The sequence below is a fragment of the Euleptes europaea genome, chromosome 3 (assembly GCF_029931775.1).
Source record: "Euleptes europaea isolate rEulEur1 chromosome 3, rEulEur1.hap1, whole genome shotgun sequence".
Taxonomy (NCBI): domain Eukaryota; kingdom Metazoa; phylum Chordata; class Lepidosauria; order Squamata; family Sphaerodactylidae; genus Euleptes; species Euleptes europaea.
In genome coordinates this window covers 121,057,662-121,074,383 of record NC_079314.1, presented here as the reverse complement: position 1 = coordinate 121,074,383, position 16,722 = coordinate 121,057,662, and the positions used below count along the sequence as shown (strand labels likewise).

General features: G+C 48.8%; 1 protein-coding gene across 1 annotated transcript in view; it reads right to left on the bottom strand.

Annotated features, from left to right (window-relative positions):
* UBE2H (ubiquitin conjugating enzyme E2 H) overlaps positions 1-16,722 on the bottom strand; it is a 95,894-nt gene that overhangs the window by 36,752 nt on the left and 42,420 nt on the right. Inside the window, exon 2 of the mRNA XM_056847146.1 lies at positions 16,098-16,163. Within this exon, the coding sequence (XP_056703124.1) occupies positions 16,098-16,150 (53 nt within the window). The 5' untranslated portion in view covers positions 16,151-16,163. The remainder of the gene's footprint in view (positions 1-16,097; positions 16,164-16,722) is intronic.

The following is a 16,722-nucleotide window of genomic DNA, read 5'->3' as shown; positions in this document are numbered from 1 at the left end:
CGGCATAAATAAAACAACTATTACAAAAACAGCTGAAGAGCATGCCTATTGTATTAGGTGCTGCGGAAAACAGGCAGGATGCTGCTGCTGCAGTCGTCTTGTTTGTGGGCTTCCTAGAGGCACCTGGTTGGCTGCTGTGTGAACAGTCTGCTGGACTGATGGGCCTTGGTCTAATCCGGCATGGCTTTTCTTATGTTCTTATGTAACCAGAGCCAGGGAGATCAAGACGCTACCCTCCCCGCACATACAATCTCAGGATGTTACTCGAGGAACACAGTACACAATAGGCATCCTTTCCAACTGACGAGCTCCCACCGCTGTTGGCACTTTGTGTCAGAGAGTTTCGCAATACACAAGCCAGACTAAAACATACTCCCCTTATCAACACAAGAGATGTAGACTGAACAAAGACTGCCAGCTCTCACATGGGCTTTTTTACCCCCATGAGCCTGTCATCTTTGGGCTCCATGCCCAAATTTCTCCGCAAGCGGTCACCTCTCCCTTCTGCTTAATGAACAAAGAGAGGCTTGGGCAACTCGAAAGCTTATTGCAACAAATGAAATCAACATAGATGGCCAAACTTAAATTTCAAGATGTTCTAGATTAACATGCAAGCGTCCAATGACATGAAGAGAGGAGTGGACACTTTCATGGAGAATAGGGGCTATCCGTAGCTACAGGATCAGAGGATGCTTGCATGTATATATAAGCATCACTAGACACTTGCATGTTAATATATAACAGCTTGAAATTTAAGTTTGGCCATCTATGATGATTTCATTTGTTGCATTATTGATGCAACAGGGGCCAGAGTAGTGTAGTGGTTAAGAGCGGTGGTTTGGAGCGGTGGATTCTGATCTGGAGAACCGCATTTGATTCCTCACTCCTCCAGTAGTGGTGGAGGCTAATCTAGTAAACTGGATTTGTTTCCCCACTCCTACACACAAAGCCAGCTGGGTGACCTTGGGCTAGTCACAGTTCTCTCAGCCCCACCCACCTCACAAGGTGTCTGTTGTGGGGAGGGGAAGGGAAGGTGATTATAAGCCGGTCTGAGTCTCCCTTAAGTGGCAGAGAAAGTCGGCATATAAAAACCAACTCTTCTTCTTTACATAGCAGTGCTACTTATTTTGTATTATAACTCGGAAGTATAGCATGCTCCTAAAAGGGAACACCACATTCAGATTTGGTAGGGGCAGGATCCTGCCAGCAGTCCACTCCCACTGATTAATAACAGCCAAGTGCATAGAGCACTTGAAAAGAAGCCGGTTCTGCCAATGGGGCTTTCAGATTAATGATCAACTCGAGGCCCCCAATTACCACCGGCGGGAACAATGGTCCCGCTCACCAGGCTTGGCAGACGCAGCCCCGTCGTACTGGGGCACCCACAACGATGGGAATCTTCTCCCCCCCAAGACTATTTTGTCCAGCCTCTAGTGGGGCTGAGTCCTCACCACGTTGTTGACCGAAGGTCACGTGCTGTGACCACCGAGCAGAGTTCCTAATTTATTAACTGGTATCAGGGCTGGGACTGGCAAAGCCGTTTGACATATCCACCGTCTACGAGGGAGAGCTTTTTTTGCCGAACCACTCCAACGTCATTATGCGAGCCATGGGAAAAACCACCATAATAGCAACAGGGCAGGGACACAGAAAACCTCCAATGCTTCGGCTTTCATGAATAGGCCTTTCAAAAGACTCTTTTTTTAAGTCGGCTCGGCTATGTTTTCCTCTCTCCTCCCTCCCCAATTTCCTTTGCTCTGGATGCAGCTACATTAGCAACGACAGAGAGCCCGTGTGCTTTCGAAAGCAGTCCTTGGGAATTACAGGACAATACCTCTAAAGTTTCACAGGGCAGAGAAATGCAAACCAAAGAGCCCAGGAAGACGGAGAGAAACCCCTCTGAGAAAGACAGATCAGTTACCCTGAACAGATCCTGAACCATAAGAGAAACCGATTTTAGGACCAACCTTTTTTGCACACATACAAGGTGGTGTGTGGTTAACGAACAGCCATTCCCATGGTCTCCCATCACCTCAATTTCTTGGGGAGGGATGATAGGCAGATCGATTATACTACATCATTCGCGCAGCTGCCTTCGAGAGCTTTACAGATTTATAGAGTGCAGCTATTTGCCTTGCACACAAAAAAAACGTAATTGGTGTGAAAGTTACAAGCAGGACAGCAGGGTGAGTAGGAACTCACAACACACCCTCACACATGAAGCTGCCTCATACTGAATTAGACCCTGAGTCCATCAAAGTCAGTGTTGTCTACTCAGACTGGCAGCGGCTCTCCAGGGTCTCAGGCAGAGGTCTTTCCCATCACCTATTTGCCTAGTCCCTTTAACTGGAGATGCCGGGGATTGAACCTGGGACCTTCTGCATGCCAGGCAGATGCTTTACTGAGCCACAGCCCCCTCCCTGCCTTTAGTTTTTGTTAAAATGCATTTAAAAAAAAAACCCACAGCAGGCAGCAGTCCACGGGGACTGTTTAATCAATAAGCTTTAGTTAAAGTACAATTGACTCCACTCGGAGCTATTTAATTCCGGTTTGGTCTTGCGCGGCTTTTTGAAGCCGTATGCAGAATACCAGGACACACTGCGGAGCTCTTCCCACCGCTTTAATCCCTGCTCTCGAAAAAAGCCATGGATTGAAATGTTGCTGCCAGTTCTCAGGAGCTCCACCCTCCATCCTGCCCATCCAAAACAAGGCACTTGGATACTCAAGACTCCCTGCCTGGGGCTGCCCAGTTCTCTTCGCCCATTACCTTGAACCTTTGGTAAACGCTGACCCTAAGTCACACAGCATAGAGTCAACCTCTGGCACCGCGTACCACAGGAAATCACATCTGCTAACATAAAGAGTTTCCAGAAGCACTTTATAACAGCTGTTTTTGTAGCCCTGACATTCAAGGAAACCTTTCCAGAAATCAGCCTGCCCGCCCAGGAGGGGAGGAAGATGAAGCATTTTCTCTCCCACTTTTCTCCCTAGCTGGAATTCAGAGCAGCTTAAAACATCGTTTTCCCCTCCTCCATTTTCTCAAAACAACCGCCCTGTGAAGTAGGCCAGGCTAAGAGATTGTGATGGGCCCAAGCTCACCAAGCAAGCTACCACGGTAGAAGTGGGAACACATGAACACATGAAGCTGCCTTATACTGAATCAGACCCTTGGTCCATCCAAGTCAGTTTTGTCTACTCAGACCAGCAGTGGCCCTCCAGGGTCTCAGGCAGAGGTCTTTCACATCACTTACTCGCCTAGACCCTTTAACTGGAGATGCCGGGGATTGAACCTGGGACCTTCTGCATGCCAAGCAGATGCTCTACCACTGAGCCACGTCCCCTCCCCAATTCAAACCCAGGTTGCCCTGGATCCTACTCCTCCACTCTATGACACACTGGCCCCCTTAATGCACCGCAAGGGATTCTGGGAGACATTCTGCAAGCTTCCCATTCACACAGAGCTCGGGCAAGGCCTGTTGTGTCGGGCCGTTTCTCACCCCACTCTCTGTGGGAACTGAGAATGTACCCAAGCACCTCTCTACGCAGCAAGAGGAAAAGATCGGCAGCAGAGAGCACACTGTCTCACCACGGGGCTCCCGAAGGCACAGGGGAAGGAAACACAAAGGAAAACAGGTCTGCTGGTGCAACAAGTCCCGACAGACAGAACAACTTCCATTTCCAGGCACCTAGTAGCTCCCTGCCCACCAGATGACAGCTGACGGATGTTGCCACCACTTCCTGTAAGTCAACTTCCCTAGGCATCGACCAACCACAGCCAGCAGACCCAACGCTGAATGGAATGAATCAGTGACCGGGGGCCACCGTGGAAACATAACCAAAAACTGGAAATATTACATCACCCATCTTGCTTTCAGTGCACTAAAATAAAGAAAAGTATCAGCTGGTCCAGCAGAGCCTTACAGGCCAACACGGTTTCGGAGGTATACGCTTTCAAGAGTCAGAGCTTCCTTCGCCTAATGAAGGTATCTGATGAAGGGAGACTTGACTCTTGAAAGCTCATACCCTAAAAATCTTGTTCGTCTCTGAGGTGCTACTGGACTCGAGTCCAGTTGTTCTATCGCAGACCAACACAGCTGGCCTTCTTCACAAAAGAAAATATCTGGTTGCCAATAACCGCATCACATGAACACATGAAGCTGCCTTATACTGAATCAGACCCTCGGTCCATCGAAGTCAGTATTGTCTACTCAGACTGGCAGCGGCTCTCCAGGGTCTCAGGCAAGGGTCTTTCACATCACTTACTTGAGGAGCCCCATGGCGTAGAGAGGTAAGCTGCAGTACTGCAGTCCAAGCTCTGCTCACGACCTGAGTTCAATCCCAACAGAAGTTGGTTTCAGGTAGCTGGCTCAAGGTTGACTCAGCCTTCCATCCTTCTGAGGTCGGTAAAATGAGTACCCTGCTTGCTGGGGGTAAAGGGAAGATGACTGGGGAAGGCACTGGCAAACCACCACGTAAACAAAGTCTGCTTAGGAAACGTCAGGATGTGACATAACCCCATGGGTCAGGAATGACCCGGTGCTTGCGCAGGGGACCTTTACCTTTTTACATGCCTAGTCCCTTTAACTGGAGATGTCGGGGACTGAATCTGGGACCTTCTGCATGCCAAGCAGATGATCTACAATTGAGCCACGGCCTCTCCCCCAATCATTTTGACCCAGACCATTATTTATTTATTGATGATAAAATTAGCTAACCCAGTTGGACTTAAGGTATGCAACTGCTTCCAAGAGCACCCAAGTGGCTAATCCTGATTTTTTTACTAATGGATTTCATTAGTTTACTTTTTTGGAAATCTGAATAATGAATTAGCTGTACCAGTTCGATTCCAGCTTTCAGTTCTACTAGGTGATCACATGAAGTACACATGAAGCTGCCTTCTACTGAATCAGTCCCTTGGTCCATCGAAGTCAGTATTGTCTACTCAGACCGGCAGCGGCTCTCCAGGGCCTCAGGCAGAGGTCTCTCACATCACCTGCTTGCCTAGTCCCTTTAACTGGAGATGCTGGGAATTGAACCTGGGACCTTCTGCATGCCAAGCAGATGCTCTACCACTGAGTCACAGCCCCTCCCCTAATCAAGTTGAACCCACAACGTACACACACACACAATCCAGCATTTATTACAAAGGCAGACCCAGAAAAGCCTGCAAGCTCTTCTAAGCCAATTCACGTTGTTCCGCTCTGGCCCCGAATAACCATTTTAATGATATTATAAGTAAATGCAGCGCTCTTTCAAGTCCGCGTTGCGGGACGACGCTTCAATGGGCTACACAATCAAATCGACAAAAGCCAGGAACAAGACAGTGATTTCTAAATCAAAGCCAAGAGCCCGTCCCACCTGGGCAGGGAATGCTGCACAATCATGGAAGTTTATTTCATGAGGTGACAAGGTGAGCGCTGGGTATGCTCTCGCTGATGCGCAGCTGACACCACATGAGCAATTAATCAGCATGCAGAGGCAACTCATTAATCGCAGATTAAAAATATGAATTTTTAATCAGAGCTGCCCCTCTGTGAAATGGTGTTTGGTGCTCACAGTACTGGTGTGAACCGACAGTTCTCGCTACTCGGACAACAAAGGTTTGCCAAGTTACCCAGGATTTCCCTGCATCTGACCAAGAGAAATTAGTTATATTAAAAAAATACAGCATACCCCACTTTGGCCTGGCAGCGTATCTGCATGTTAATCAATCATACAATCAATTAAAACTGTTTTAATTGGGCTAATAGCCTGACGAGATACATTCCAGCTCTCATTCTTTTTTTTAAAAAAAATCCTCAGAGTGCGGTACTTACATTCTGACATTTGAAGAGACTATTTTGGCCCTCTGCCTACGTCCGTTATGGACCCACCTCATCATCAGGAAATATTTAATATTATAATAGGTGTGGAATTAGATTGCCATCTGATTTGTATACATTTTTAATTTTATGTTTTAACATATATTGTATTAACATAGTGACTCAGTTGGAAGCTGCCCTGAGCCCAACTTGGATGGGAAAGGGCGGGGTATAAATGGAATAAAATAAAAATAAATATTAATTAACAGGCATTTCAAATTTTTGTGATGCTCTGCTACTAAGGATAGTCATGGTTTTTCTTTTGCAAAAATTAAAAAAAAGATTGAAGTGCAATGTATGAATCTCACAAACTGAAAATTAAGAGTAGCCATTTTGCGTTGCCACAACTGATATGAACACAGGAAGCTGCCTTATACTGAATCAGACCCTTGGTCCATCAAATTCAGTACGGTTTACTCAGACTGGCAGCGGCTCTTCAGGGTCTCAGCTGGAGAAGTCTTTCACATCACCTACCACCTGGTCCTGGTAACTAGAGATGTTGGGATTGAACCTGGGACCTTCTGCATGCATGGCAGATGTTCTACAACTGAGCCACAGCCCTTCCCCTGAAAGAAACTCTCACATGAAGCTGACTTCTACTGAATCGGACCTTTGGTCCGTCCAAGTCATTGTTGTCTGCTCAGACCGGCAGTGGCTCTCCAGGGTCTCAGGCAGAAGTCTTTCACATCACCTGCTACCTGGTCCTTTTAACTGGAGATGCCGGAGGTTGAACCTGGGACCTTCTGTATGCCAAGCAGATGCTCTACTGCTGAGCCACAAACCCTCCCCCTCCCATTGTGAAAGGAGAAAACACATTAATTCTAAACATTTCAACCATGACCAGGCTTCCAGAGGATGTTTCAGGAAGAGAGATGACTCCTGCCTCAGCTTTGCTGATCACAAAGGAAGACCAAACATACAGAACAGGAGAGTGTTCCACAAGGTTTCTAACTCAGCATTTCAACTGGGTAGGCATCCAGAGGCGACTATCCTATAGCAACCAATGTAAATTTCATTGCAGGTTAAATCTTCCCCACCCTCCAGCTTGTTAGCTCATTTGAACGCTTTCGTACATCGATGCCTTCAAACCTAAGCAATGCGCCCCTGAAGTCAAAATTTTCAGAGAAGGGTTTTTGATTACATCCCTTCCAGGGTGGAAAATGTTCCCGTCCAAAGGCACTGCTGGGAGCTGTGTGATCAACTAATTCAAGCCGGGGAGGGGTTTAAGTAGGCATTAAACAGTAGGTATGGTGTAGCCAGCGTGGTATAGTGGTTAGGAGCGGCGGACTCTAATCTGGAGAACCGGGTTTGATTCCCCACTCCTCCACACAAAGGGTGGATGCTAATCTGTTGAGCCGGGTTTGATTCTCCACTCCTCCATATGAGTATCGGACTCTAGTCTGCTGAACCGGGTTTGATTCCCCACTCCTCCACATAAGCGGCGGACTCTAGTCTGCTGAAACGGGTTGATTTCTCCACTCCTGCACATGAAGCCAGCTGGGTGACCTTGGGCTAGTCACAGCATTCTTAGAGTTCTCTCAGCCTCACCTACCTCCCAGGATGTCTGTTGTAGGGAGAGGAAGGGAAGGCAATTGTAAGCCGGTTTGATTCTCCTTAAAAAGGTAGAGAAAATTGGCATATAAAAAACAACTCTTCTTCTAATTTTCATATATTTTAGTATTTTATTTGCTTTATTTATAGTCCACCCATTTCCCCAATGGGAACTCCTCTCCTCCATTTTATCCTCACAACAACCCTGTGAGGTAGGTTAGGCTGAGTATGTGTGACTGACCCCAGGTCACGCAGCAAGCTTCTATGGCAGAGTAGGGATTCGAACCCAAGTTTCCCAGAACCTAGTCTGACATTTAAACCACTACACTATGCTGGCTCTCATTTGTTATTAATTTAATCAGACATACTTTTATGGGATTTCTCTTTACTTTGAGATTGCTAGGAACGTTATGATGAAAACTGAAAAGAAGAATAAGTGCAACTATTTTGCACCAGTCTAGGAGAGGCTGGCCTACCCCTCTTAGTGATAAATCTGTCTCCTGCAGGTACAGACTCACATCAGTAAGTATTCCTTCAAATGAAGACAATAATGCTAGGAAAAGTTGAAGGCGGCAGGAAAAAAGGAAGACCCAACATGAGACAGATTAATTCAATCAAGGAAGATCCGGGCCTCAGTTTGCAAGACATGAGCAAGGCTGTCAACAATATGTTTTGGAAGTCATTAATTCATAGAACACATGAACACATGAAGCTGCCTGATACTGAATCAGACCCTTGGTCCATCAAAGCCAGTATTGTCTACTCAGACCGGCAGCAGCTCTCCAGGGTCTCAGGCAGGGGTCTTCCACATCACCTACTTGCCTGGTTCCTTTAACTGGAGACGCTGAGGATTGAACCTGGGACCTTCTGCACGCCAAGCAGATGCTCCACCACTGAGCTAAGGCCCTTCCTTCAAGGATTGTTGTGCAGGTCATCAGCACTTGGAAGGCTGAGGGGCCCCCTCTCAGGGTCACCATCAGTCAGAAGCAACTTGACAGCACCTAACACACACACAAAAAAACAGAAAACTACCAAGTCTGGAAGATAGTTGGGATGGGATCCTTCTCCCTGAGAAGCCAGCTTTCTATGCAAGGGGGGATTGAATGGAAGTTGAAGAGTATTCAGTCCAATCAGCCTCAACCTGTGGTATGGGCCAAGTTCAGATATGGCATTTTAAAATGTGATAGAATTCCAAACAGTGGTTCAATCATGATTTGCAGAGCTAGCACAAATAATCACAGCTTGCTGTTGCATCCAACCTAGGAAAAATGAATTAACTAATTTACCTGGTGAGTGAGGAGGACGAGTGTTCGGGGTTTAAGCAAGCCTGAAGTTGTCTCAAGGTTCCTCCAAGCCATGGTTTGCTGCCGCATCTGAACCATGCCGTAGGGCTGGTCACCATGGGCAAAATTAGGCCTCACTGTATACAGGAAACTGCTATACCCCAAACCAACAAACCATCCATACCAAGGCTTGAAATCCTATGCCTACTTTCTGAGAAGGAGATCCCACTGAACTCAGCTTGACTTGAAAATAAACGTTGAGAGGGGTCCACACAATCATAATCTGCGCTTTAGCTTATATTGCTGTTCTCATCTGCAGTGCATATGTGGGCTATGTTCTAAAATGCAATAGGTTATTATTGCTATTATTCCCATGTTACAAATGGGGAATCAGAGCTGGAAGGGACTACCGGGGTCATCTAATCCAACCCCCTGCACAATGCAGGAAATTTACAACTACCTCCCACCCACACCCCCAGAGACCCCTATTCCATGCTCAGAAGATGCCGCCCCCCCAAAAAAAAACCCCTCCAGGATCCCTGGCCAATCTGACCTGGGAAAGGGTAGCTTATTTGGTCTTTTGTGTGCTTTGATCATCGTTGTTTTTACATGGTTAAGCCTCCTTGAAGAGCCCCGTGGCGCAGAGTGTTAAGCTGCAGTACTGCAGTCAAAAGCTCTGCTCACGACCGGAGTTCAATCCCGATGGAAGTTGGTGTCAGGTAGCCAGCTCAAGGTTGACTCAGCCTTCCATCCTTCCGAGGTCGGTAAAATGAGTATCCAGCTTGCTGGGGGTAAAGTGTGGATGACTAGGGAAGGCAATGCAAACCACCCCATAAACCAAGTCTGCCTAGTAAACGTCGGGATGTGACATCACCCCGTGGGTCAAGAATGACCCGCGGTGCTTGCACCTTTACCCTTTTTTATGCCTCCTTGAGTTCTGCAAGGTAGAAAGGTGCCTAACAACTGTTTTAAATAAATAGATAAATAAACAGCTGACAGGTCAGGCCTTGCCCAAGGCTATCTAGCAAGTCTGTGGCAGAAGCGAGGATGGAATACACCTTCCTTCCCCAGGCCTATTCAACCACACGAGCTCAACACAGGCAACTGCCAAGGGAGAGTCACACCACTCTTTACCTACTTTTAAAGTCGACAGCAGACATTTTACTTTGGTCACGATACGGGCTGCAAAGCATGGGGAGAGGAAAGCCACAGAAGAGAATCTAAGAAGTTTTGCTGGGACTGGATTTGCCACCTACTATCGCATGTCACACCAGATAAGTCTTAATAAAAAGGTATATTTTAAATAAAGACTAACCACTAATCTTTTATATGGGGAGGGGGGGGAATGAAGGCTACTTAACTTATTCAAAATGACAACACAAGGCATCGGCAGAGATTTATTTATTTAAAACACATATCAGCTGTCTTTCTACCTTACAAAGAGCTCAAGGCGGCTTACAACGTAAATAACAACAAAGCACAACAAAATACATAAAAACCACTAGTTAAAAAGACCTCTCTACAGTCTTCTTTCTAGCTAAACGCGAAACCTTCAATGGTTATGCAAGGCAGAATTTTGAATTTACCATACTCGGAAAGGACTTGTCCGTGCTCTTCTGGCTCCATTGACTCATTAGAAGAAGAAGAGTTGGTTTTTATATGCCGACTTTCTCTACCACTTAAGGGAGAATCAACCCAGCTTACAATCACCTTCCCTTCCCCTCCCCATAACAGACACCCTGTGAGGTAGGCGAAGCTGAGTGTGACTAGCCCAAGGTCATCCAGCTGGCTTCATGTGAAGGAGTGGGGAAACCAACCCGGCTCACCAGATTAGCCTCCGCCGCTCATGTGGAGGAGTGGGGAATCAAACCCGGTTCTCCAGATCAGAATCCATCACTCCAAACCACCGTTCTTAACCACTACACCACCCTGGCTCTCTGTGCTCTTGGAATGCTGTTTCTATGAGGACCTTAGAGCACAATATCTCTCTCTTCTTTTAATACATAAATCCAATCCCTCTGTGTCTGATACAATGCCTTTTTTATTAAGTGGTAGGGATCCCAAGGCTACACTGGCAGTGGCAAAATTTACCTCAGTCCTTATATCCCCCAAACGTTAGATTTAAAACTATGCTGTTCAAGATCAGTGGATCAAGGAGCTTCTAAGGGATAATGGAAAGGACTAGTTAAAACCAATAATTTAAAACTGGTGGTAGGCAGAAGAATTGAACAATAAAACTGTCTTCAGCTGCCTCTTAGAGATTGAGAGTGAGGGGGGCAGGCACATCTCCCTGGGGTGGTTGTCCCATAATCCTGGGGCTTCCACTGAAAAGGCCCTCTCTCATGTACCCACCAGCCGAACTTCTGTGGTCAACGGCACAGCCAAGAGGGCCTCTCCCTGCGATCTTACTAGTGCTGGATGGCCCAGGTTAGGGTGGATTGATATAGCCAGGCTAGCCCGGTCTCGTCAGATCTCAGAAGCTAAGGAGGGTCGGCCGTGGTCGGTACTTGGATGGAAGACCACCAAGAAAGTCCAGGGTTGCTACGCAGAGGCAGGCAACCGCAAACCAGCTCTGTTCCTCTCTTGCCTTGAAAACCCTACGGTAGAGGTGTCAAACTCATTTGTCAAGAGGGCCGGATATGACATAAAAGTCACTTGGTTGGGGCCAAGGCATGCCTCCCAGCCCAGATTGAGAGTGGTGGTGGGGTGCGGCCACCTCAGTTGGTTCGCGGGCTGGATAAGAGCTCTCAAGGGGCTGAATCTGGCCCGCCAGCCTTATGTTCAACACCCCTGCCCTATGGGGTCGCCATAAGTCTGCTGAAACTCGAGGGCATGTTCCACCACCAGTGCTGGTTCAGACAGTCAACAACTCCTGCACACTACTTGTCCTCTCCAGTCACAGCCTTGTTTCAACCCAAACTTAAGACTAAAAGTTTCCATGCCAAACTACTGTCGACTTTTGGGGGGGGGGGAATCAGCCTCTTCCCTGCTCGGCGAACTGGCAAAACGCTTCCCATCGACACAACAGAGAATCAACAACATTCTCGCTGTCAGGACCTTTCCCCTTCTTTCCCGGGGCCGAGCAAACCCTTGACCCCGCACGGATTGCCCAGGCCTGACTCTCCCAGCCCTGCCAGGCGGGCCTCCCCCCCCCAAGCCCCCTGTATATAAACACACTCTTGTCACACACTCCATCAGCTGTTTGGGCAGCTCCGCCCAAACCTCGGTTTCCGGGTAGTAACAGAACAGCCAATCGGCTGGCGAGGAGACTCAGCCCGGAGGCCTTTCGCCTGCAAAGGCTTTTCCAAAACAAGCCGTCCCAGGGTCCTTCCGGAGCGAGAAGGGAATCCGAGTGCTGTGCAAAGGGAGGGGAACCTCCCCCCCAACTCCAGGACCTGCTCCAATTTCCCTGAAACCTCTGAAGGGGGGGAGGAGAACACTTGGGAACTTTAAAGTTTCCAAATAATTGGTGCCAGAGTTCAAGAGTTAGGCTGCAAAAGGTGCAGAGTTGATTTTTTTTTTAAAGAAGAAAACTTGGTTAGTAACTCTGCAAGGCAACAGAGGAAGCCCATGAGCACTGGTGGGGATAAATTAAGGTCGGGGCCACGATTCTCCAACAAGGCTGAAAGAAATTAAAAAACACTCCAAGCGAAGCTTCTAAGGTTCTTTCAAAGGTTTGCACAACGTCTAGAGAAGCGCCCAAAATAAGAAGCTGAATGACTCAGAGTTTCAGATCGCCGCCGTGCCTTTACGAAGAGGAGGTTTTTTCCTCTTTTGAACAACCCGTACACGTGAACAGCCCCACTCATGTAACACAAGAGCCTCGCCGACCGGGCCTCTCCCTCTCTCTCGGCCCTCGGATGTGTGTACATAAGGCACAGACGTGCCATGCCGAGAGATTAAAAATAGGAAAAGGAAGGGGGGAGGGGAACAGCGACAACCACCTCCCCACCAAACCTGTCAGAGCAGTACGAAGGCAGAGCCGCGAAACCCTGTGTGGGGCCGCCCCTTTCCCTCCCCAGCTGCCCCACATCACAAAGTTAGGTAGGGACAGGTTTGCCGGCCATAAATCACAATTACAGAGCAGGAGCCATTCAAAGGGGGAAGGAGAGGCCACGCTCCGAAAGCACAGGGAAAGAGACCGGCTCTGCCATTCAGCAACCACCAAAAGTCATATGCCAATAAAGGTGTTTTTGTTGCTGTTAAACCACCAAAAGGGGCCGTGGCCTCTCCAAGCTTGCTCCTGCTGATCTGGACATCTCTCAGTCTGGAAACGGAGGCCCTACGCAAGAGCAAGCCCCACTGAAATCAACGGGGATCTCAAGCAAAGCCAGGGAGACCTGAGGTTGTGCAGCTGCCACCAAGGCCTACATACCCGGAGCACTGACTGTACGGGAGATAAAAGCAGGCCACAAACAAAAAGGAAGAAAGACCTATATGGTCATAGCTTCTGCACCCAGGACAGGCAGGACTACCTCGCTTAAAAACTGCCCAGAATTATAATAAGAGCTCAGGTTAGAGGGCATTAGGAAGAGGAAGAAGCTGCAAGTTTCTTTTGTCAAGATTATAGAACGGAAAGGATCAGCAGATAACCAGTCGGGAGAGCAATGCCAACATATTTTGCTCTCCACTGTCAAATTAAACAGCAACCACCAATAAGCCAAATGAAAGTCATTTAAACACACACACACAAGCACAACCCTGCTCTTTGTCTCCAAAAATGCCATGATCTTTCAACGTGCCAGACTACCCAGCGAGCAGAAAGTGGGGGAGGGCGAAGAGAGGAAAGGATAGGTTAGGTCACGGTGGGCCTCGCCTCTCCATAATCCAGCAGCCTTTCTAAAATTTATACATAATGAGAATCTTGGGTGGGGGGGCTTTCCTCCCCCCTCCAGCAGAACAGCTGGAGTTCTTAACCCTCTTTCCAAGCTGAGAGAAAATGAACCATCAAACGAAGTTTTGCATTTGAGGGAGCAGGACGGGGACAGGAGACTCAAGCTGGGGGTAAAAATAGATTTGATTCCAGGGAAGACAAGCTGCAGATAGATTATTAAACACAGTTTTTTGTTTAAATATACACACAGACGGTTATCAGGGGGTCAGCAACTCACCGGGGCCTGTCCTAATTCCACCAGCAGGTCTAATCTAAACAAGTGTGTTTATCGCTGGAAACTAAATGCTATTTGTAACCTTCTCCCCCCCACCCACTACATAGTTAATTCCTTCTCGATTAAATTCTCCTGGGGGAGGTTAACGCAGTCAATAAACATCTCCAAGTGTATTTCTGAGGCCTGCACCAACGTCAGCCCACCCAGCCTCCCCACCACCTGATAAACAGAACTATTAATAAAAACAATCCTACTAGTCAATTCACTGCAATAATTCGGAGGCGTCCTACCCTCCGTATACATCTACACACACAGAGACACACAAAAGATACAACCCTATTAAGGGGCAAGAGCAAAGCCCGCTTGGAAACAAACAAAACAAAAACCCAGATTCTTCATCAAGGAGTAAAAAAAAAAAGAATCCAGACAGAACTGTAGTGTTACATAAACAAAACCAGTGACAAGAAAAGAGAGGAAAAAGGGGCGACAGATTTGTGTTGTTTTCAATACTTCCCCCCCACAACACCACCCCACTTCATTTACATTGCTCTCCGGGTATCCCCCTCCTCAGTTAACACCCCTCCAAAAAGGTCAGTCCCACAATCTTCCCAAATAGCAGACTAGACCTAAAACCGAGTCAATAGTAACACACCACCAGAAGCTGATCACAAGACTGTAACTGTCAACAACCCCCCAACTAAGTCTGCCCTATTGCTCTCCACCCCACAATGTTCATTCCTGTGCAAAAAGGGGGGGTTGCTGGAGAGAGATATAACATGATTGACAGGGGGGATTATTATGCAAAGACTGTCACAATACCTGAAAAGGGGGGGGGAATCATTCACTCATAAGAGAGAGGCTAAAGGGAAGACCCCCCCCCCAATAAATTTTCCTTAGTGTAAGAGAAACCTTGCCAGGGTTCCTCTGTTTATAAGAAGCAAGGGGGGGGCTCAGCACCCCAAGAGAGTCAGGCATTGGGGGCAGGCAGGCAGGCTGATGACCCTCCCACACACCCCATTTCCTTGGGGAGAAACTGACAAGGGAAGGCAGCTGTTGCCCAGGAAAGGTGGCCATATAGGTGGGGTCCCATTATTTGCTCAAACTTAGCCGCCCCTTTCAGCGAGGCCTCCCCACACTTAAAAAAATACAAAACAGGATTGTGATGCAGGGGAGAAAAATAAAAGGGCCCTTTTCAAAAGGTTCATGATTGGGGGAGGGGGAGGAAGCCGATTTTCATGTTTGCACAAAGCCCAAGAGGCCCAAATTCTACATAATCCCCCCCAACACCCCAAAAAACAACAAGAAGCTACCTGGCTGGGAAGAAGTTCCCAAATAGCTCTAACCCTAATCCTTGTTGTGAAGGGGCTTTATCTCCTGATTTGGAGAGGGGGGCTCTGCTCCTAACTTGCAGGCCTGAAAACAAGGCCTTCGTTTTGATGGCATGCTGTGTGTGTATTGGGGGGGGGTTGCTTTGTCCAAATGTGGGGTGTCCCCGTCCCCCATTTTCATCTCTAGATCAGTGGATCTCCTTCGGCTTGTCTCTAGCGGGACTTCTCCCCCCTCCTTTCCAGGATTTCTTAACAGCCTGATTGTTTTTCTTCACCTGGGGCTGGAGAGATGTTTTCACTCCACTTCAGGGGGGGGGGGGTTGGAATTAATTTCCCCTTCATTAACTGGGTCAGTTTCTATTCTTCAGGAGTGGGCTCCCCCCCCCAGCTTCATTATTATTGGGGGCCATCTCTCCCTCCTGCCTTTTAGTAATTATGGGGGGGGCATGAATCTTTTTTGCTGTTAACAAATAGGGGGACAGCTTCTCCTCTCCCCATTAAATTGGGGGGGGGGCTTCTTTTCTCCGTCCCAGCCACTTAATGCCTTTCTTTCACCTGCAGCCGGAAAGGGGGGGGGGAAGAAATACTATTTTCACTACAATTAAGAAGAAGGGTATTAATTAATTAAAATTAACACCCTTCCCCCAATAATCCAAGGGTGTCTTTCCCCCAATTTTCGACTTCCTCCTCTACCCCTGGGAAGGGGGAGAAGAGGAACACTCCTCCTGAAGTCCTGTTTACACCAATTGCAGGGGGGGGAAAGATATTTTCTTTCTCTCTTCCCCCCCCCCAAATCTTCATTCCATAAGAAGCTGGATATTGTAAAGGGGGGGTTGTCTCTCCAGCTGTGACCCCCTCCCCACATACAGATTTCCAATGGGGGGGGGAGGAGGAAGGTTCCTTTCTCTGCCTGAGCCCCCCCCCACAAAAAAACAACCCCCCCTCCCCCATTCCAGGTAAGGATACAGCTTGACCACGTCGGTGTCCATCCGCCTCTTGCCCGGGCTGGGGGAGGACATGGTGCCCCCCCGGGCGGAGTCTCGAGCTGCCTCCCTTGTCCTGTCAGGACCCCCTTTTGCGCTGGTGGGGGGGGGTGAGGGAGGGGGGGTCCGCTCCGAGAGGTGGAAGGAGGGGGGGTCCGAGCCCCGCTCTGCGCCTGCGCGGAGGCCTCCCCCCCCCTCTGCTGCTGCGGCCCCTCCCTTCACGAGCCGGCTCTTCCTGCCCCGCGGGCTTCTCGCCCCCCCCCTCGCTGCTTCCCCCTCAGCCTCCAGGCCCCCCTCCGCTTCCTGCGCCCGCCCGCTCCCGAATTGCCGCTCCTGCTCCGCTCGCCGCCTCCGAGAGCTTCTCCTCTGGACCCCTGACGTCACCCACAGTGACCTCACCGCCCAGCCCGCGCCTCATTGGAGCGGGGCGGGGGTGACGCGAGGCGCGTCGCGGCGCCGGGGACCGCCTCCTCTCGCCGCGATCGGCACGCCGGGAGTTGTAGTCCTGGTCCTCTGAGGCGAAGTCGAGAATGGGGGTGGGGGGAATGGGGTGAGTGTAGGCCTCAACCGCCTCCCATCCGGGGCGTATTCCTAAGGAGGAAACAGTG